The sequence below is a fragment of the Ambystoma mexicanum genome, chromosome 13, assembly GCF_040938575.1.
Source record: "Ambystoma mexicanum isolate Mex_15411 chromosome 13, UKY_AmexF1_1, whole genome shotgun sequence".
Classification (NCBI taxonomy): domain Eukaryota; kingdom Metazoa; phylum Chordata; class Amphibia; order Caudata; family Ambystomatidae; genus Ambystoma; species Ambystoma mexicanum.
The window spans coordinates 236,823,554-236,845,737 of record NC_090938.1 but is presented as its reverse complement, the minus strand read 5'-3'; the positions used below and the strand labels follow the sequence as shown (position 1 = coordinate 236,845,737).

Below are 22,184 nucleotides of genomic sequence, written 5' to 3'. Positions count from 1 at the left end.
TATGGTTTCGGCGCCCTCCACGCAACCGCTTTCGCGACACACAGTCCAAAGGCGCACAAGCGCCTAAGGCCTTGGTGGAGTCACAGACCGCGACTGCACCTTCAGGCATGTCGAGACCCTCTATACAACCGCTGATCATTCGCGAAAGCCTTGTGGCTATCATTTCGGCAGCCACAGAGTACAAGGGCACCCTCTCGACAGGATTATTCTGAGCCCCCCTCCCCCAGCCTCTCTAAGGCCTTATTGGGGAAAATCTCCCCCTTCTGGACAGGCTTTTCCACCTCCAGGTCCTTCTGGCTCTTCTCTATGGACTAGGGAGAGGTTTGAGCAATAGATGGACAAAATGGCACAGTGCATTGACTTTTCAGACCGTTATATTACACCCAAAAGACCCAGGGAGGAAGATTCCTGCCCCATTCATTAAAAATTGCAGAAACTACCCATCTCTGCACAGGGACACCAGAAAGATATCTTAGATGTCCCAGATACCCAACGAAGGAGGATTCTTATTAAGGCCTTAATCCTTTTGAACAAGACCCGACTGATCAGGGCCCAGACTGGGATCAGGATAGGTGGAGGATCAGGGCCCTTGGCTAACACCCACGCATACCCCTGACCCGGATGCCATCTGCCTAGATACCCCTTCTCCTCCACAGAGGGATTTGTCACCTGTTAACAACCAGATGTTGTTTAACGCCATTTTAAAAAGAGCAGCCGATCATTTTCAAATTGCAACGCATGAAGCTGCTCCAGGCTCAGACTTGGTGGAGGATATCCTCAAGGACAAGGTGCTGACTAGTCAAGCCATCCCCCTTACTAAACTCTAAAAAGAGACGCCTGGCCCCTTCCTTGCTGTCCCCATTTCTCACACGGGCAGTCATCCCCCAGGTTGAGAAATTATTCCGCCCATCACCTTCCGACACCCTCTACATCAGGGGTCATGCTACACCGGACTCCTTGGTGGTTACTACCACTCAGAGGGCGGGGGAGCCACTGTCCTCAGCGGAAGCCCCTCCGGACAAAAACTGTAAAAAGCTTTATGCCCTGGGTAAGCGGGTTACCACCTCTGCGTCCTACTCCACAAGGATCGCAAATAACACCACTCTCCTGACAAGTTACAGTGATGTCCAATGGGGCCTAGTTCAGGGTGGTCTTCAAAATGTTCCAGAGCCTGTTGCGATCAGGCCTGCTGCGGTCGTGGTGAAGGCAGACAAGTAACCCATAACATACTGAAGAGAACACTCAGGACTTGACCGAGACCGCTGGATGCACCCTGCCCCGGGGGACCTTACTTAAGACACACCTCGTTGAAAAACTCTGGCTTTAAACCCGAAACTCAAACCTCTTTAATCAGCAAGCCAGTGTAGGACTTGATCCTTTTTTGAAAGGTGGAGGATGACACCCTATAGACGGCAAAGAAAGAACACAAAATACTAAAATCGCTTAGCCAGATCACAGCTAAACCCTTCCACCAGCAGAAAAGCCCCGAACTCACGCTGGTCCTGTCGTGGCCAAACCTTTCCCGCTCCCCCCAAGGACAATACGGCTCAGGTAATACCCGCTGGTCCTCCGGCCAAGGCTGGTAGCCTCCTATACCAACAAAGAGGCCCTTTTAGGGGCAAAGGTAGAGGCAGTAACTCTACTCCTAGAGGCTCCCCTGCCTCCACCTCAAAGTGACTCGCCGGTTCAGGTCCCCAACCACGCTTCCCCGGTCGGGGGTCGCTTGTCATTCATCCACGCCTGGGAGGGGATCACTTCAGACCAGTGGGTACTAAAGACTGTTGCCCAGAGGTACTATATCAAGTTTCTCCGACCACCTTGATACCAGCCACCGAGAAGCAGACTCCTGTCACCAGATCCCCTCCCTATCCTGCTGGAAGAAGTTCAGGTCCTGCTGGAAAAGGGCACCATAGAAGTCATCCACCACCCCCTTCTCCAGGTAGACGAGGGTATTTATTCAGTGTGCTTCCTTGTACCCAAAAAGGATCTCACCATGCGCCCTGTTCTAGACCTGCGCCCGGGGAACAAGTATGTCAAACCTCAAAATTCCAGGATGACAACACTGCAGAAGGTAATACCACTGCTGCAGCAGGGGGATTACATGGCAGCATTGGACATGAAAGATGCATACTTTCATATTTCAATGATGCCAGTGCACAGAAAGTACCTCGGTCCATGATAGAGGACACCCACTATCAGTTCAAGGTTCTCTCCTTCGGCATTGCCTGAGCACCATGGGTATTCACATAGGTACTGGCGGAAGTAGCTGCTCACCTGCTCAGGCAGTCCATCCCAGTCTATTCTTATCTCGACAACTGGTTCATAACAGGGGATTCTTACGGAACATGCCAGTCAAATGCCCAGAAGACGGTAGATCTCCTCTTCAACCTAGTATTCTCTCAACGAGACCCCAATCAAGTCAAACAGTTTCTGGGGGCTCTAATCTGAACCAAAGATGGCCTCGTCTGTCCCTCCAACGAGAGGGTTCAAAACATGCTGTTCGAGATCCCTCACTATCTAGCCAGTCACCAGGTGACCGTATGCATAGCCATGTGACTGTTGGGGATGATGGCTTCTTGCGTCTAGCTAGTTCCTCGTGCTCATCTGCGCATGCACCTCATGCAAGAGTGGCTTTCAAGCCAATGGTGTCAGGCCAGCGGCCAGGTCTAGTGGTTGCCTCGGCATCCCTCGTTCAGTCTCTACAGTGGTGGTCAAGGGAAAACCTTCTGCAGGGGAAAACCTTCACCACCCCCGCTGTAGAACTAACTCTCACCACAGACGCATCTCTGACGGGTGGGGGGGGGCACCTCTTTCAACAGAGGGCGCACAGCGTGTGATCCCCAGCAGTAGCATCCAATCACAACATGGCCTTCCAGACACACCTGCAGGGGAAAACAGTTCTAGACCCCATGGGCAGTACTACAGCCATGTACTACTTAAACAAACAAGGGGGCACTCACTCTCTAAGGCTGTCCAAACTGTCCCAGAACTCTCAAACACATGTTCCTCCTTTCACAACATGTTCCAGGGGAACTCAATCTTCTGGCAGACATACTCGGCAGGGACTTCCCCCTACTCGTAGAGCACAAATGGCAGCTACAGGAGGACATTGTACCCAACGTCTTCGCAGAATGGGGCTTCCCAGAGATATACTTGTTGGCCACTCTGGAGAACGCCCAATGCCCATATTACGCCTCCAGGTACCCTCAGAACTGCTCCAAGGGGGAACGGTCCTTGGATAATATGGTCTGGGAAATGTATCTATGCTCCCCCCCCCCCCCCCGATTCCCCTGCTCAACAGAATAGTGCACAAGATGCACCAAGAACCAGTTACAATGATCCTGGTGGCCCCTATGTGGCCCTGTCAACCTTGTTCTAACATCTCATGGAAATATCGGTCTCCCCTTCCCGGAAGCTGCCATGCCTGTACAATCTGCTGTGTCAAGACCAGGGGGAAACACTACATCCATTCCCTCAAACTCTCAACTTAGCAGCCTGGCTCCTGAGGTCATAGAGTTCAGGCACCTCCAGCTCCCTCAAAGTTACATGCACATACTCAGAGTTACGGAAACCTACCACCAGGCATTGTTACTCCAGCAAATGGAAGCGCTTTGTCATTGAATGCTCACCTAAAGATATCGTCCTTTACCTAACTTACCTGTTAGATTCAGGACTGGTTTCCAATTCTCTTAAAGTCCACTTAGCCACGCTTTCGGCATACACCACGTCCCAGAGCAAGGTTTCATGGTGCAAAATTCCTGTAATTAAATCCTTTATTGAATGGGTAAAGAGACTTCATCCCCATATCTCCAACCCTGCTCCCGGATGGGACCTGAATGTTTTCTTACCAGATTGATGGGCCCTCCCTTTTACCCAATGCACAAAGCCAGCCTTAAAGCACTCACTTACCAGACCGTCTTCCTAGTGGCGATCACCTCCATAAGAAGAGTTAGTGAACTGCAGGCCCTTTCACTTCAGGACCCATTCGTCGTGATTCACAAAGACATGGTGGTTTTTGCGCACAAACCCTCCCTTCGCGCCTACATTTATCTCAAAATTCCATGTAAACCAGTAGATGGAACTACCCACCTTTTTCCAAAACCCCACTAATGTGGTGGAAAGAAGCCTCCACACACTAGATGTAAGGAGAGCAGTAATTTACTATCTGGAAAAGACAAAGCCACTAAGGAAAACAAACCAGTTATTCATATCAGTGGCAGCTGGTAGAGAAGGGCACCCTGTCTCTAAATCAGAAATTTCCAAGTGGATCGTAAAATGCATCACACTGTGTTATACTCATGCCAAGAGATCTACCCTGCACGCTCAGAGCACACTCTACTTGTGGCACATGTGCTACCATAGCATTCATTGCAAAATGTTCTTCTAGATTCCATTTGCAAAGCAGCAACCTGCAGTTCTATACACACCTTTACACAACAAAACTGCCTAGATACTCACTCTAGGTCTGACTCTCGGGTGGGACAAGCGGTGCTAAGACATCTCTTTGCTACTGTTCCTTCACAGGTCCCAACACCATCTATGGGTACTGCTCGCTAGTCTATGCACAACATGCGATTCTAAGCATATCCACAAGCATCAGAAGACATGCATTACTCATCGTAATAGCATTTCTGATTATTTTATCGGCTTAGATTCACATGCGCCCACCCTTCCTCCCCTCGTGCCGTAGAAGGAACATAGACCTCTTTCATCTTCCCTCTTCTGTACTCGCTCACGCTGACTATAAGGCTCCCTCATGGCAGAAAAAAACAGAAGGACCCCAACGCGTGAGGGATTTTGGGTACACTACACATCACATTAGGGATATTGTTAGTATCGCCCATGTCAACGTCCCCTTTTGATCTTCGAAAGAAAGATGCAATACTCAGCGATTTCCACTAATGTAAGACTATATGCACAGCATGTGACTCTAAGCAGATTCAATTATCAGAAATGCTATTACGGTGAGTAATGCATGTCTGTCTTCTTTTCTGGGATTTGGCTTTATCTGCATATCCTTCACGGTTTTCCAGAGGCAACAACCTCCTGCAGGGATCTTCAGGGTTTCCCTACACTAGTCCCTCTGTCGGTCGTCCTGCTTCAGTGGGTTCGCCTTGCTCCTTCTCGTGTTCCACCTTGCTCAGAGTGTCTCTCTATGTTCTGCCTTTTATCTTTGTGGGGTGAACTAATGGGTATCAGATGTATTTGATTAAAGACAAGTGCCTGACTTTGCCTGACCTGATTAGCAGGACATGTCCAATGAGATATTTAAGTGTTAGCCCTCTTCCTCGAGCCAGTGTTTGTACAGAAAAGGGGGTGGGGGGGGGAGTAGGACATTGGAGAATCCTATAAAATAGGGTGGGGTATGGGCACAGGAAAGGGGGGAGAACCACATCTCACCATTGGTTGCCTCACCCCCACGACACCCCACCCAGGTGATCCTCCTGCACTGGTCCACTCCCAGGGTCTGGATCCAAAGGCGATGGCCATGCCCTGGCCACCAGAGAGCGGGAGAGATCCCCGGGGACTAGAAAGTGGGGGCACCCTTTGGTTTCTAGAGGCCCTTCTCCTTAAGAGAGCCCCTCAGAATACCTGTTCCAGTATTCCTGGGTCTCTAGGCCTTCTTAGTGTTTGGGCTGTCCATTCATATTCTTACATTTTGAAAGGGCCTTTGCCTCCCCCTCTCCTGAGTGTTGCGACCTTTAGGGTGACCCAAACCCTCTTGCTATGCTTTAGATATAGGCTTTCAATGAAGCAATACCCCAAGATTCCCTCTGGCACAAGGTTTTTCAAGCCGACCGTCAGTGGGAGTAGCTGGCATGGAGAGCAGGGGAGTACCTTTTGGAGTTTTGCCTTATCTGGGCTTCCTCCTTGTTTTGCCCTCTCAACTCTGATCTTATGATAGTCTTCCTGAACCCATCTCATTCCTCCTCCCACCATCTGGTCTGGCCTAGAGAAGACAGGGTTTGCTAGAAAAATACTTTTCTGGTTATCGAAGAGACTGCTGTCCGCCTTCCCAATGGTCACTCCTTTGCAACCTGCTGTCCTGGTCGCCTCTATCCTCACCTCCTGATATTATCCTGGGCTATGCCGCCTATTGTTATCCACTTTTACCACATCAACCCCTTCTGGTGCTCCTGGCTTTACCTCCTGTGAGGTATCCTCTTCTCTTTCCTGTATGTTCTTCCTCATCCACACCACCTTTACTTCCATGTTTGCCGTGTGATGTTTCATCCTTCACCACCTCCATGTCACTCTCCCCCTGATGTTACCACCTCCTCCTTCACCCTCTTGCCTTCTGTTGTTACTTCTTCCTGTGATCGCTGATGTTACCACCTTCTATTAGAACTGATTTTCTATACTCTGGCCTAGTGGACAGATGTATAGAAGGCCACCCTAGTTTAGTGACGGGGACAACTCTGAGAGCTGTTGCCAAATGAGTTGAAGGTAGCTAGGAGATTGGTCAAGGCTAGTTCTCAAGCGGTGGTGAGCCTGTAAGGGGTACTCAATGAGTACACTATTTGAAAAGTCAAGGAACACACTTAGACATTCAGTTCTAAAAATATTTATGTATGGCCATATAACACTATGAAAAATGACTACTAGCATGTAATATGTTCACACAAGGCTAAATAAAATATACTTCTCCAGCATGGGGTCTGGCATGGATTTACATGCTCATGAATATTCCCTGTCGTCAGGCTGGGAGTCCTCTGTAAAGAAGAAATCATTTCAAGTTTCGTTTCTGAACTGTCTTTCTACTGGTAACCAATCACTGGTCTCTGGGTCATACTGCCCCCAGCCAAAGACTGCCCTCTACCTAAGCCCCTCCTCTGGCAGCCATCTTCAGATTTTTACCGCACGTTCAAGTGTTGGGAGTCCTCGTGCTTTAGCTCTTGAGCATTTACTGCGTGTTGCGTTTTTCCAAAGTGTTTACTCTTTATTTTTCGGTCAAATCGAGCCTCAAGCTCCACTGTTTCATCTACTCAATAAAGGGGACCCGTTTCGGAATTTTCTACGCCCCTCAAGGGCGATTTTTCATCGAATTTCACTTCTTGGAGGATTCCGGAACATCTTTGAGGCCTACCCTGTGTGAACATGGCCCAGGACAAAGGAGACTCGACGCCAACTGGATCCAAGCTGTTTAGGATCTGGCCAGGATGTGGACTACAGAAAGTCTTCAAGGAAAATGAGCACTCCGGGTGCCTCTAATGCCTTCACGCTGACTAGTCACACGTGGAAGAGGACTGTGCGTTCTGCAAGAACATGTCCGTCCGGACCATGAAGGACCGTCATACTCGACTCGCTAACTGACTAGAAGCGAAGAGCCCAGCAGCAGGTGAGAAGAAGTCTGAGCAGTCTTCTAAGACCTTTGAGGGCGCTCCGGCGACGGGGGCCCAACAGAAGGCAAAGCACTGCGTGTCCGCGGGCACCGGGAGCGCCGTTGGTTCGGGTTTCTCAGCTGCCAGGCAGGGCACGATGTCACCGGCGCCGTCAACACGAGCCAAAGCTCCGGCTCAGTGAAGAGGAAGTCGGACAACCTGGGTAAGCTTCGGGAGAAGCCCCGGCAGGCCCTGACTGAGAAAGACAAGGGGGAGCGAGGCAGGGACTCCCCTCCCCCCCCCTCCCCCCTCCCCACGGGGAAGGCCCAAGGTCGTGAAGGCCCTGATTCACCCAGCAAAGGCCTCGATTTAGGGAGTCGTGGCAGCCCTGGCGAAGCCCGCAGAGAGACCACAGTGGAAGCGAACCCCAGGTATAGTTTCCCTGCCATCCCGAAGGGAATCTATACAAGAAATTGGGGGAAATATCCCATAGGCAGTAATGGAGAGGGGCTGTGAATTAATAATTGGTTCAAATGATAAATTATTTATAGTGGGTGTACCGCAAGGGTATCACTCAAAATGAATTATAGGCTATGGCAGACTCTGAGAACAATCACTCAAGGTAGACTCATATTTTGAAAAAACAGTAAAAATATTTAACAGAAAAAGGAATATTTTATATACAAAATAAGTACAATGTAACAAACATATAAATACATAGTTTGGGTAATCTTTTTTTTTTTAAGTTTTTGAACAAAGTGAACAAGAGAAAACTGGACAAAAGACTGCCAATGCAGAATAGTGACCTAAACTAAATCAACATTCCCATTTATGGCTTATGTATAGCCACTACGCAAATTATTTTCAAAGCATTGGCAAAATTAGAATTGTTCCAAGTCCTTATAGGCAACAAACTATAAGGACTTTCGGGAAGGATCCCGACAACGCGGACATTGAGAGCGACGTTGGAGCCGATGAGGAGCGGCGGGCTGAGGAGGAACTGGAGGACGCCACGCCCCTGCCAACACTCCCGTCGCAACCGATGCCTTCGCCGCAGGACAATTGGGGAGCAATCTTGCTGGCTTTACGGACCCTGTGCACAGAGATGAGGACAAGGTTGCCCTTACCTCCAGCGGACGATCCAGCGGCGCCTGAACTGTCAGGGAGTCCGCCAAACAAGCAAAGGCGAGTCCATCCTCCCCCGCACTTCCAACCTTCACCTCCATCCCTTCCGCCGAGGGATGAGACGGGGACGGAGACGATGGACCACGGTGGCGACGACAGAATGGATCTCACATCGCCTCCTGCCGGGCATCCCCTCCTGACAAAATTGGCTCCTTTCACGCCATGATCGCCAGGGCCTCGGAGCTCTTCCAACTATTCCCAGAGGAGCGGTGGAAAGGGTGTTTTCTTTACCAACGACGGGAAGCCAAGAGGAAAACCGTACTCAGTCCTGCTGTTGGACGACATCTGGGACAAAGGGTTGTCCCTTCTGAAGAACCCGTCCATGACCCCTGCAAAGAGACCGGTACGAGAAGAGGCACCGGGTCCCGGACTCCGCTCCTGTGTGCCTCAGGGCGCAACCGACCCCGGATTCAGTGGTCTCCGCGGCAGCCAAGAAGAAAGCATCAGGGGCGACGACGTCATCTTCCACTTCCCCGCCGAACAGTGAGGGGATGAAGCTAGATGACATGGGACGTCGGGTCATCTCGTCGGCAGCAATGACCATAAAGGCAGCCAATGCCCTCGCGATCGTGGCCCGGTATGATAGGGAGCTGTGGTTCAAGATCGCTCCTATCCTGGACTTCCTCCTGGAAGATAAGAGGTTGGAAGCCCTTGAAATCCTGCAAGAGGGTGAGGTGGCTTCAGATCACACCATCACGGTAGCCACGGATATCCCCGATACCGGATTTCGTCAGATGGGAAACAGCATTTGCCCTCGCCGGCGTAGTTGGCTCAGGGCCACCGATTTCAGTCAGGACATGCAGACCAGGGTACTGGACATGCCCTTTGATGGAAGCAACCTGTTTGGCAAGGCAGTGGACGAGTCACTGCAGGCCTTCAAGGCGGACACCGAGACGGCCCCTGCCTTGGACACGGTCCATCAACGACGGGCGTCCTTTCGGACCTCTGGAGGCAAATCTCAAGGTGCCTCCAAAGGATTCGATGGCAGTTCCTCGTCGTACCGCCAGGCAGACCACTCCTCGTCGCAGGAAGCCTACAGAGGCCGCAGCCAGGCCGGTGGATATCGTCATCATCGCCAAAGAGACCAGGGTGGCAGGGCCTCGGCGAAACAGGACGGAACCGGCCATGACGTCAGGCCCCCACCTGAGCACCTCGGTCGGAGGCCAGCTGGCGAACTTCGTCAGCGTGTGGGAGTCCATCTCCACTGACCGTTGGGTGCTGGATGCCCTGGCCCACGGGCACACTCTGGGGTTCCAAAGGAAGTGCCCTCATTTCCCACCTGTGGCCAGGAAAGCAAACCACGTTCCACAGCTGCTTCTGGAGGTACGAGCCATGTTGAGAAAGGACGCGATAGAATTCGTCCCAAAGAGGATCTGGGGCTCCGGAGTATACTTGCGGTACGTCCTCATCCGAAAGAAGGCTTGCGGCCCATCCTCGACCTTTGCCGCCTCAACAAGTACATCAAATCCCAGAAGTTCCGGATGGTTACCCTTCAGCACGTGCTGGGACAGCTGAAGGAAGGTGACTTCCTGTCATCGCTGGACTTGGATGCCTAAGTCCACATCCCCATACACCAAGGACATCGAAAGTTCCTACGATTTGTGGTCCAAGGGTGGCACTACCCGTTCAAGGCCCCTCCCTTTGGGTTGAAGTCGGTGCCATGGGTCTTTATCAAGTGCCTGGCACCGGTGGTGGCGCGGCTACGCCTGCAGGGGATCCACGTATACCGCTACCTGGACGATTGGCTCATCCGAGCAAAGTCAAGAGAACATGCTGTCAACCACACAACGAAGACCGTCTGCCTACTCATGGAACTGGGATTCTCGATCAACTTTGCAAAGTCCCACTTGGTACCGTTGCAGGACGCCCTGTTCCTGGGAGCCAGACTCGACACAGTGGCGCGGTTGGCTTCACTGTCGGAGGAGAGGAAGAAGCCCATCCTGGGCAAAGTACAACAGCTGTTGACCATGGAAGTGGCCAGGGTGAGATCCATCAAGTCCCTGCTCGGCATGATGTCATTGTGCATCTACCTCGTGCGCCTGTGCAGGAAAGGAGACTCTCCGTCAAGCGATCCGGTGGTGGGGCACCCGTGCTCATCTCGCAGCGGGCATGGACTTCCAGACCCCAGCGCATCAGGAAACCGTGACGACAGAGGCCTCCTTGGCAGGATGCGGAGCTCACACCGGAGATCTCCACGCAAGAGGCCTTTGGCTCCCGGAGGAGTGGTCCCTGCAACGTCCTGGAGCTTCGGGCTGTGTTCTGGGCCCTCAGGTCTTTCCTTCCGTCCCTCAAGGACAAAGTGGTATGGGTTTTCACCGACAACACCACCACAATGTTCTCCATCCCGAAGCAGGGGGGCACCAGATCCCCAGCCCTATACAAGGAAGCTCAGGATCTCTGGCACTGGGCCGTCGCCCAGGGGATGTTCCTGGTACCTTTTCATCTTGCAGGAGTAAAGAACACCGTCGCCGACTCACTCAGCAGGGAGCTGCACTCTTGCAATGAGTGGGAGCTTCGGCAGGATCAAGTGGATCTCCTATTCCGAGGGTGGGCAATCCCCAGATCGATCTGTTTGCGACGGCGACGAACACCAAGTGCCAGATGTTCGTCAGCAGGTTTCCCCAACTGGGGAGCATGGGTGATACATTCTCCTTTCCCTGGGACGGCCTGTTCCTGTATGCGTTCCCAACATTGCCATTGCTTCTGTGACTCATCAATCAACTCAGACAGTCCCGGTGCAGGATGAGCCTCGTTGCACCAGCGTGGCCGAGGCAGATATGGTTCCCGGACCTTCTGGACATGTCAGCGTCCCTCCCACCCCCCATACTGCCGACGGACACGGATCTTCTCGCCAGGGAAGGATGCGCCATCCTACATCACGACCTGGGATCACTGAACCTGCAGGCCTGGCTCCTGCAGCACTAGAGTTCGGAGGCTACGGTATCCCGGCAGACTGCAAGGAGGTGCTTGCAAAAGCCAGAGTGTCCTCGACTCTTAAGTGCTATGGACATAAGTGTAAGAGGTTCTCTGTCTGGTGCCGTGCACAGAAGATGAACCCTCTATGGATTACGGCCCCTCACGTGCTGCTGTACTTGCTGTCGCTGGCCAAGGCAGGCCTCTCGCATGCCTCCATCAAAATCCATCTGTTGGCTATTTCCCGCTACACCAGAACTCCGGGGCGGTCGTTGTTTTGGTCTCATCGCCTGGTGAAGGAGTTCATGAAAGGACTGTTCCGCTCGTTCCTGCCGGTGAAGGCTCCGGCCCTGGTGTGGGAGCTCAATGTGGTGCTGACCAGGCTCATGGGTCTGCCATTCAAGCCCTTGCATTCGGCACCGCTGAAGTTCCTATCGTGGAAGACAGCGTTTCTTGTGGCCATCACCTCCGCACGACGAGTGGGAGAGATCCAGGTCCTCTCCTGTAAGCCTCCATATCTGACATTCCACGAGACGAGGGTAGTGCTGAGGGCGCACCCCTCCTTCATGCCCAAGGTGCTGTCGGACTTCCATTTCAACGAGCCCTTGGTGTTACCTGTTTTCTTCCCGTCGCCGGCCGAGAGGACTTTGCACTCGCTGGATGTGGCTAGAGCGCTGAAGTTCTACGTGGACCGCACAAAGAGTTTTCGGAAGAGTTCACAGCTGTTTGTGAACTTTGGCCCTGTGAACCAAGGGAAGGCCCTCTCGAAGGCTTCCATTTCCAGATGGCTCTCTGGCTGCATCATGCACGGTCACCGGTTGGCAAACCAACCGTTGCCCGGCCGTCCAAGAGCCCATTCAACCAGTGCAATCGCTGCTACTACGGCGTCCCTGTCTGGTATGCTCCTGCTGGACATCTGCAGGGCTGCTACATGGAGGTCGACGCACACCTTCACGAAATTCTACTGCGTCGACCGAGTCGGCCAGGCAGTGCTGCGCAACCTGTTCGCTTGAAGGTGAGCCTGGTGAGGAGGTAAGAGATGCTTAATGTTGAGTTGTTGAAATGCTTAATGTTGAGCCTTGCCACCTCCCGTGGTTGTGCACGTGTGTTCTGCTATGTATTCTTGTATTCATGAGCATGTGAATCCATGCCAGAACCCATGCTGGAGAAGGAAAAAGTTACTTAACTGTAACTGTTGTTCTCCAGCATGGGTCTGGCATGGATTCACGTGCGATCCCTCCCGTCTACCCCTCTGCCGCTCTTCTCTTGGTCCTACTGCCACTTTACGTGCTACCAAATCTGAAGATGGCTGCCAGAGGAGGGGCTTAGGTAGAGGGCAGTCATTGGCTGGGGCAGTATGACCCAGAGACCAGTGATTGGGTTACTAGTAGAAAGACAGTTCAGAAACTAAACTGAAACTGATTTTTTCTTTACCAAGGATTCCTAGCCTGACGGGGAATATTCATGAGCTTGTGAATCCATGCCAGACCCATGCTGGAGAACAACAGTTACAGGTAAGTAACTTGTTCCATATATCAAGTCCAAAAAAAGTTTCTTTCGGATTCCAAAAATCCATAAAACCAACATAATACATACAATTAATAAAACACATCCTTTAAGAGCAACCACAAGAAACACAATATATACTTCCCAGACTGATACAATTTAGAACATATCTATAAACAATATGCACTGTTCAAAACCACTCAACATGGGGATCAACAGCATTCCTCACCCTGAATCCTTAGTATCCCCTTTCTAAAATACATCACTCTTTTCAGATAGGTAAGTAATGCCCATGCAGCCAAAACAGAGTCTGCACTTAAAAGGAATAAAATAGCTTCTCTGTAATGGCGAATCTTAGACTCCCTAAGAACTGGAATTAATGTCGCTCTCCTTATCCCGGTGTACCCCAGCAAAATATTAACAAATGTGGCAAATTTTCAGTAGTATATCCATACAACGGGCAGGCAGTGGAATCCGGATAACCTTTCCAGTTCAGTGTTCCTTCGTAAGAGCAGACAGTCGAACCTTGCCCGAGTGATTAACCAACAGTCTTTTTTATGAACACCCCAGATTAAATATGGTTGAATCACAAAGCGGACGGCTAATCTTTATATTCAATGTGGCAGGATTATGTTCATACTCCAGAAGTATTCTCCGCTTGGCAAACGCTTCACCCAGAACAAGTTTATACCCATTCGCCTCTGGTTTAGATAGGAGAGCTGCTGGAGGAAAAAGAAAACTTAAATTTGCCTCTCTTAAGGGTTTTGCTATATAGTCCAGCCACTGAATTTTTTTCCACCCAGTCCTCTCCAAAACAGAACTAATGATTAAGTGACAGAGAGGCATGAGTGTTCGCCCATAACCGAACCCAAAAGAGTATAGGGGCCAATGCCCACTGATCCTCCCAAAATTCCAGGCCCAGTTCTCTATGAATAGCACTGTATGCTTAAGAGTTAGGGAGTCCCAATAATCTCCTCAAAAATATATTCTCCTTAACCAGCCTTCTGGAAAACCCACAATTGAGCCCCATATAATGTAACTGCCTTTGATTGTGTGACATAAATCTTAGAGACCACATCAAGCGGTTGATCCTCACAACGGGACATGAAGTGAAGAATGCCCCCTATTTGTTGGCTCATTTTAGCTGACTGCTTGGTTAGGTGTGCCTTCCCCGTAACGGCTTCCGAGAATCTAATCCCCAGGTAATCAAAGACATTCCCCCTGGGGATAACTTCTCCTGCACAAATCATGGGTCGCTTTGCAGCTGGCCGTTTTCTGTTTTTTTAGAGTTCATTTTTAACCCCAAATTGCTCATAAATGCTGCATACGCATTAATCAAGGTCTACAGTGCTCTCGGGGTCTGGTTAGCAATAAGGTGTCATCCGCATAAGCCAGCACAGGAAATGTCCGACCCCCCCAGTACCAAAAGATCTGCCGAAATAGTCAACAAATCCTTCGAGGGGCCATTAATGTAGAGGCAGAAACAGATTGGGGCTAGAACACAGCCCTGCCTCACTCCACAGCCGACCCTAAAGCATGCTGTGCAGTGACCCCCCCAGACAACTACGCACACAAGCCTCATCGTTGTAGATTTCCATCAAGACCTTCAGTATGGCCCCAGGGCAGCCCATGGACCTGAGCTCTGCCCAAAGCTTTAGCCTGTCTACCATGTCAAATGCCGTGCTCAGGTCCATAAATGCTAAATATACCACCTCTCCCCTACGAAAGACTGAGATGGCCACCAGAAGATACAAATTAAGGTTCTGCTCCATAGTGCCTACTCCTAGGCAGAAGCCAAACTGGATGTCAGAAAGAACCGCCTGTTCCTTCAGCAAGGTTTCAACATGGCCTATTAGCACTCTCCCAAAGATTTTAAGAGGTGTCCAATAATGATATTGGCCTATAAAGACTTGGGCTTGCATGGTCCCCCTTCTTAAATATAGGGAAGATAATAGCCCTTTTCCAGGATGGGGGGTATCTCCCTGATTCCATGCAGGCATTAAACACCACCGTCAAGAGAGGTGCCCACAAATCCAGGTGGTCCTGAAAGAGGTCCGATGGTATTGCATCAGGTCCCGGTGCCCGATTATGGGCTTGCTGAATTATGGCCTTAGTTACGTCATCCAGCCCAAACTTTAAACAGGAGAGACTTGGCCCCACACCCCTCCTCATATTCTCACCCTTGAATAAATTCCCAAAGTGCTCCAGCCAGGCCGCTTCCGCCACATGGGTACCACTTGCCTAATTGATCATGCCTCCCCCAGGACCCTCCTTCACAAACTCCCAGAATGCCTTCTGGTCATTGCGTTTCGCAGCGTCCAGAAAGCCCTCCCAAGATGCCCCTTCAATTTCTAATTTCCTTCTCTTTAGTATTACTTTATAATGTGCCCCGGCCTGGGCAATCTCTCTTCTGCAAGAGGTTGGGGCCTTTGAGGTCAGTAATAGTGCTCTCTTTCGCTTCTACACAGCTCATCAAAACCAACCCTTGCGTATCCCTGGGCCCTTCGTTTTATGTACTAGCATAAATCTTTTTGAGAGGGCTCCCGTTAGTTCAATGAATTGGTCCACAATTTGACCTGACGAGGAAGTGTCCTCCAATATACCAAGCAATAAAGCTACATTCCTTGAGATGGTGCCTATATGCAAATTCTCCTCCTTTATTGTCCCCAATTTGATTCTTCTTGCACCAGGAGCCACCTCCCTAATTGGGCATAACACAGTGTGAGTTAAAGCCCCCACTCCCAGCATTCCATTGAGGCAAAGACGAATGGGGTGGTGGTCACTGTTCACATCCGGAATTACTTCAAAGCTCAATGCCCGATCCCAAAGCCTCACAGAGATACAGAAATAGTCAATTATCGAGGAGCCCAAATGGTTAAGTCACTAGGCCTGGGATATCTGGGGCCAAGCGGCCATTAACAGTGCGTAGCCCCCATTCCGTCAACAATGACCTCAATTGGAGACCCTTGTTACAGACCCTTGCATCCCCCACAATAGGGGTAGGGATATTCACAGACAGATCCTCTAGAGGGTCTTGTAAATCCCGATCCATGCCCATTCCCATTTTTAGGTTAAAATCACCTCCCCAGATATAAAATTCATTTATGTCCCGACCGAAAGAAAAATCCTCAAACCCCTTAACCCTGGCTAGTCTGTCAGCCTCTGCTTCATGCGGACTATTATAAAAATTGATAATACAGATCAGGGCACTCCACGTGGTTGAAAGACAGACCACCTGTAGGAAGTCCATACAAGTTTCAACCACCTCAACCCTGCATTCCAGTGAGATCTTAATCAAAATAGACAGGCCCCCACATATATACAATCACTGGAGTAGAGCAAAATACATAACCCTCTGCAAAGGAAGGTATGTATTACTATGCAGCACTACAGGTCCACAAAGATACAACACTAACTTTAAAAGTCCATCCCTAACCAAATGTTCACCAAAGTTCCATATAATTTTGTGAGACAGGAAAAAATGAGTGTAGGGCTTCTGACATCCAATGAAGAGTTCCAAGGGGTAGAGGGCAAGTTATTCTAGCTAATGTGTCCCCCACTTTCGAAATTTAGAAGGGAGTTAGGGGTTCAGGTAAGCACTGTTACAACTCATCCCTGTACTCCGATTCTTATTAGGACTTGGCAGGCCGACAGAAGAGGGCTATGGTCCTTGATGCCCAGGTGTTGCAGGTTTGAGCCCTTCTCCGGTCGGTGGCAAATTCTGGTGCAAGGTCTTCAGGTTGGAGAATGCAAAAGAACTCTATGCAGGTCCCCTCTCAGCACAGGACTGGATGCAGGAAAGCTGTTTTGGATGACCGCCACTGATGCACAGCGACACAGGGGGAGACACTTGCTGCGGTCGGACTTCGCCTCGTATCTTGGGTCCCCTTGATGCTTGAAGCACGAAATCCAGCAGAGATGAGTCTGTAGCACAAGCTGTGGATCCCCAAAGTTCCTGGGCCTCAACCCGGAATGGCGATGTCTACAGCATGGTAGCCCAAACTCTGAGCTGGGCAGCCACTGGGCGATCCAGGCGCACTTCTGCAAGCTCTTCTTTGCAGGACTCCGAGCTGACATCGAGAATGGATGTTCCCTCCACTCCAATTGTCGAAGCTCCTTTGCAGGACTTCTGAAGATCACCGACAAGGCAGGGCTCTTCAAGGACAGCAGCAGAAGTTGGCTGCCACGCCTCCTCCAAAGGGGTCCACAGTCTCCTTACACGTCTTGCAGCTGGCCAGGATACTTAACTTCCTCATGTTTCTTCCAGGATCCCTGAATGGTTGCAGGGGTCCTCTTTCAAAAAGCAGGTAAGAGCTGAAACTCCCACTAGCCAATCAAAGATCAGACACACATACATACACACCCCCCAGAAGTGGTCCAATCGGGACCACAAGTGGCGCGCCTCATGCATACCATTCAGACACACTGAAACCAGTTTGTGGATTGGGACCCGACAGTCCCAACCCCCTTCCTTGCAGCAAACACACATGGCCCTGCAGTAGCCGATGAAAAGCCTCAGCTTTCCTGGGCATTGGAAGTCTTTATAAGGATTTTCCTATCTTCACAGGTCAGGAAGAAGGGTTGGTGAAAAAATGGGCAAGGGACAAACGAAAAACCTTGTGGCACAGCCATGTTTGGACACTAGCCACAGTAGGTAGCCAAACGCTGTAAAGCTAAAGTAAAATGCACTAAAAAATAGCAAACAGTAACTGCTGCCACCAGCCTGTCCCTTAGTTACACCAAACTTCCTCTGAATGTTAGTCTAGGGTAAAACAAAAAGTGTACCCCATTGTACTGCATAGTAAGATGCATTTTACAGTAATAAAAATTTACCAAAAGTGAGAACAGTGTAACAAGACTAAGAGAAACAATGTTTCCCAGTACTGGCAGCCTGACGGACATGTCTGTTTCTGCATGACAAATGAGCAAAAGCCAGTATAGCGAACCTGAAGGCTTCAAAGCACTGTAAAAACTGCAGGTCAGATTCAAAAATAAAAGCAAAACATTTGGGGGTCCATAGAAATTGAGTGAAAGGTGCTGTAAAGAGAAATCCTTCCTAACACCTTTTCCCCCTATGCTCTCACCACCTCTTCCTGTTTGGCCCTGCTGGCACCTCTTCCTCCTTCTCTCTCTCTCTCCAACTTCTGCTTCTTCCAAGTATATTAAGTCTGCAGCTACCACCAAGCTCAGTACTCCTTCTCCAACCTTCACAGGTTGACTGGTGTCTCTGGGCATTTTACCCCCCACCCCCAATGTATGGAACCCTCAGCAGTGATATGCACCTGTAGACTGTAAGTAGTTACTGTTTGAGGGCACCTGCGTCTGGTTGGGATTATGCATCTGGACCACGCCTATAACTACCATGTACACCATTGTTGAAGTTAACTCTCTTCTCCGTTATCCTCTTGGGTGCGCCTGCTCGGAGTCCTGGTATCCTTTCTCCCCAAGCTCTGTTTTCCAACAATCAATATGTTCTGATCTCTGCAAATGGTAGTGCATAAGTAACAATGCATTGAATCCAGGATGGAGAATAGTTTGGAAATATAAAGGTGTTACAAAGAGGTTTATGGATAAAAAGTTAGTGTTTGAGTTTTGCACAGAAGAGCAGGCTAAGATATAGAGAGAGGTGGAAAGCATAAAATAGGAGCATTGCCAGACAATGGTTGAATTAGCCTGTTTAGGTGAGTGCTTAACTAAGGTGCCCGTTATAGCATGAGCCAGTATACATAATGCCTTATAAGGGAGGTGGAGTTATTTTTTCCCCTTGGAATTTGAAGGGTATGGAGGGAGGGACGAAGGATGACGATTAGACATTTATAGGGCAACACTGCAATCTAAATGAACTGCAGGAAGTTCAAAGCAAACAAGAACAGTGAAGTTAATTTCTGTAGTGCTCTACGAGTCATCTACCAGTTTCTAATCACGCATTATGTCAGTTTATATGAACACTAAGGAACAAACATGTGGCTTGATTTGTTTCGGATTCCACAATTTAGTCCAGTGGGGAAGCTGTTGGATCTCTAATAGAAGGGAAGATGATGATCTGGATTCTGTTGGCAAATAGGCTGTAACAGAATTTAAAGGAAGTGCTAACGTATGCAGACGAGATCTGTTGAGTGAAAAATGGGGGATGACCATGCCTTGAGAGAATCTCATTTGCAGATGGTAGGAAGAGCCAGAGACGTACCAAGATGACAAGTAGCGTTAGTTGGTTAGGGAGGAGAGCGGGTCAGTGCCACACCGTTAATACCCAGACTTAACAATCTAGCCAAGAATGTGTCTTGATCGAATGTGCCAATTGCAAACTATTCTTGTCTCACCACTAGGTATAGCGACTCCTATTGTTTGGTGTAGCAGGACAAAGACTAGGGCTAAAAGTTGTGTAGTCAACAAAAATGTCACTTTAAATTTGTGTAGCAATCCATGGGTCCTTCTTTTTATCTTGGGGCTAAAGTCCATGGAAAATTGTAGTGTAATGTGCCCATTATAAATGATTGGCACCCAGGGAGGGCGTGGTAGCCAATCGGATTGTTCGAATCGCGGACTTGACGGAATTGCTCGTAACAAACTCCCTCAGGCTTCACGGGCCGCTAATGGCGCCGGGGCCATTACCAGCCTGTGAAACCCATATATGGAGTTGTTTTTGCCACAAGAGAAAGTCTCATGGCCTAAAGGTGTTTGACTTGTGCCTTGTAATCTTTTGATCTTCTGTAATTTGCTTTGTTTACTGAAAAATAGAAATATTTGTGTGACAAGATAACCAAAATGTGGCTTTTAAAAATTAATTTCAGCCCTATTACCTATGCTTGGGAAGGTGGAAAATTGATTACAGAAAATGATGATTTTGAAGACATGGTTGTAACAAGAGAAGATTATGAAGAAAATGGACACTCTGCATGTGAAGATAAATTTGATGTTTAAAAAGGCTTACGGATTCCCCTAAAGATCCAAAGGATTTTCCATCGAGTTGTTAATTTTCATCAGTATTTTCAAAAATGTCGAACATTTTTAATGTCTCACACCTTCAAATATCTATTTTTCTAGTCTGTGTATTGTAAATATTTTTCATTTTATGTTTAATTGTTATTGATTATTTTAATTTATAAATGTGTTTCTACTTGTTTTTGTTACATTTGAACTAAATAAATTGCAAAAAATTGTATTACATTTACTTCCATTTAGTGTTGATTGTGTGCAGCATCAATGTTTGACAGTAGTTGGACTGATGGGACTAGGAAATCATTTTTATTCAAGTGTCTCCTAGTATCATGATCACCACCATAATTCTACTTAAAAATGTATTTGATATCGAGCCCTGCTGCTTACAGCATTGACAGCCAAGCTGTTAAACTCATGGATTCCTTGCCAGAAAGGGATTTACAGGGAACTTGCAAAATGGTGGGAACGTACCACTCTAAACAACTATCTTAAAACTGCCCTTTTAGTCCAAGGATCAATTGCAGAATGGTAAAAATCAACTATGTAATCCTCTACCAAAATAGTAAATCTCCTGGCCAAATATGCTCCAAGAGATCAAATGGGGTTTATTTGAAACAATTCAACACCTCAAGCTTGAAAACAGTCTATTGATGAAACAAAAGCAAAATGATATTTGGGAAGAATGATGGCAACCTCCACAAATACCTACAGTAGAGGAAAACCACAAAAGAATGGTAATTTGTAAGTGATTTAAGGGATGACCAATTGAGCAGGATATATGTTTGCTAAAAAATATGGTTAGATGTTTACGAGAGAAGCATTAGTAATATCACAGCCCAAGGAAGTACGCCATCAATGGCAGGTGCTGAAATGTGTGGAATTTAGACCTGAACCAATCCAGAGAAGTGAGATTATTTTACATTGTTTGATGAAATTCGATACCTAGTGTGAGGGGTCAGACATGTGAAGCGACCCATATTGTAAAGTTTTCTCAACATCTGAATTTTAGTATATTAAAAGGTTGGATGACGCCTCACTATCCCTACCCTGACAAGGATTTCGCTTCCTAAAATAAGCTAAAGGAAACACTCTTAACAAAAAATATCTGTCCTTCACACTTATCCATACAACAAATCACAAGGAAATGCATGGCTTTTCAAAACAATAATGATTGACTTCACAGTGTAACGACAGTCTCTCTTCATAACCTGGGCAAACTCCACTTCCCCAGGTTTAAACGTGATTCTTCTTTTACAGTTCAAGATAAGAACACAAGGAATTATTGGGTTGCCACAAGGTTCCAATACTGTTCAATGCAACTTCAACTTGTCAACAGAAAGTTCCAAGAAAAGAAGATGTAAGGCTCTTCTTCCTTAAAAAGATTCTCAGTTCCTCAATAGCAACAATGGTTGTCTTATGCATGATGATTAGCCACTCTGATAACTCAAAGAAATACAACTTCTCCACAGCAGCCTTACTATGCACTTCCTTTAGAATCAGAAACAAATTAGTGTCTCTGTCAGTGCCACCTTGTAACACTTCAACTTCCAACTGGCCTACTTCCATGGCAGGTCTACAATCTCCAAAGGTTTTCCATCCGGGTATACTCCCATGCCTGAACACCCTTTTACAACAAGTGCTTTTATGGTTAAGATAAACTGGCAAGAGGGTCACAACAGCTTCAAAGCATTCAAAAATAGCAGCTTCAAAACTTTCAACAACCTTTTCAGGGGAAACAAATTTCACATTGGTGCTCTTTAATACTCTTCTGCAAATGCTCCGCTCCTTCTGGATATCTCTTCCCAGAAGGGCAGCCTTTTGCCACTCTTGTTTCCCCACTACACCGGTAACCAAAGACTGACCGGGACAAGGGTCTCTTTCTGCTTCTCCCTTGGTTTTGGCAATGTGTGTTTAGCCCAGCCTTTTGCCGACACTATATGGGCAGCCTGTTTCAGAACGTATAGACCTTACATTAACCACCTTCTGCTGTTGGCAATATTGGCTTGATGGTATTTGCCTTGGACCAGTCTCTCTTGGCTTGGGTAATGCTCATTGACATTAACTCTTAACACAGTCACCCCTTTGGTTGCTGGGTGTTCCACAGACTCTCCCTTTTAAGGTTAAAGTCATTTGTTTCTATTATTATAGGGTTTTGCTGTATTTTCCCAGTTCGATAATCAATTTTCCCTTGGGTTTCATTTTCACTCGCACACAAGTTCTGCTTTGTAATAGATTGGTATTCAAAACCGTTCTCTGAACTACTTTCACTTCTGCGCAAGTGTTTCTCATTTGCCGAACACCTGATTTCAATGTGTGAGC

General features: G+C 48.4%; 1 protein-coding gene across 1 annotated transcript in view; it reads left to right on the top strand.

Moving 5' to 3' along the window:
* Window positions 1–20,097, top strand: part of ACTR6 (actin related protein 6) — a 601,838-nt gene extending 581,741 nt beyond the window's left edge. The window contains exon 11 of the mRNA XM_069633699.1: window positions 19,718–20,097. Within this exon, the coding sequence (XP_069489800.1) occupies window positions 19,718–19,847 (130 nt within the window). The 3' untranslated portion in view covers window positions 19,848–20,097. The remainder of the gene's footprint in view (window positions 1–19,717) is intronic.
* The last annotated feature ends 2,087 nt before the right edge of the window (window positions 20,098–22,184 follow it).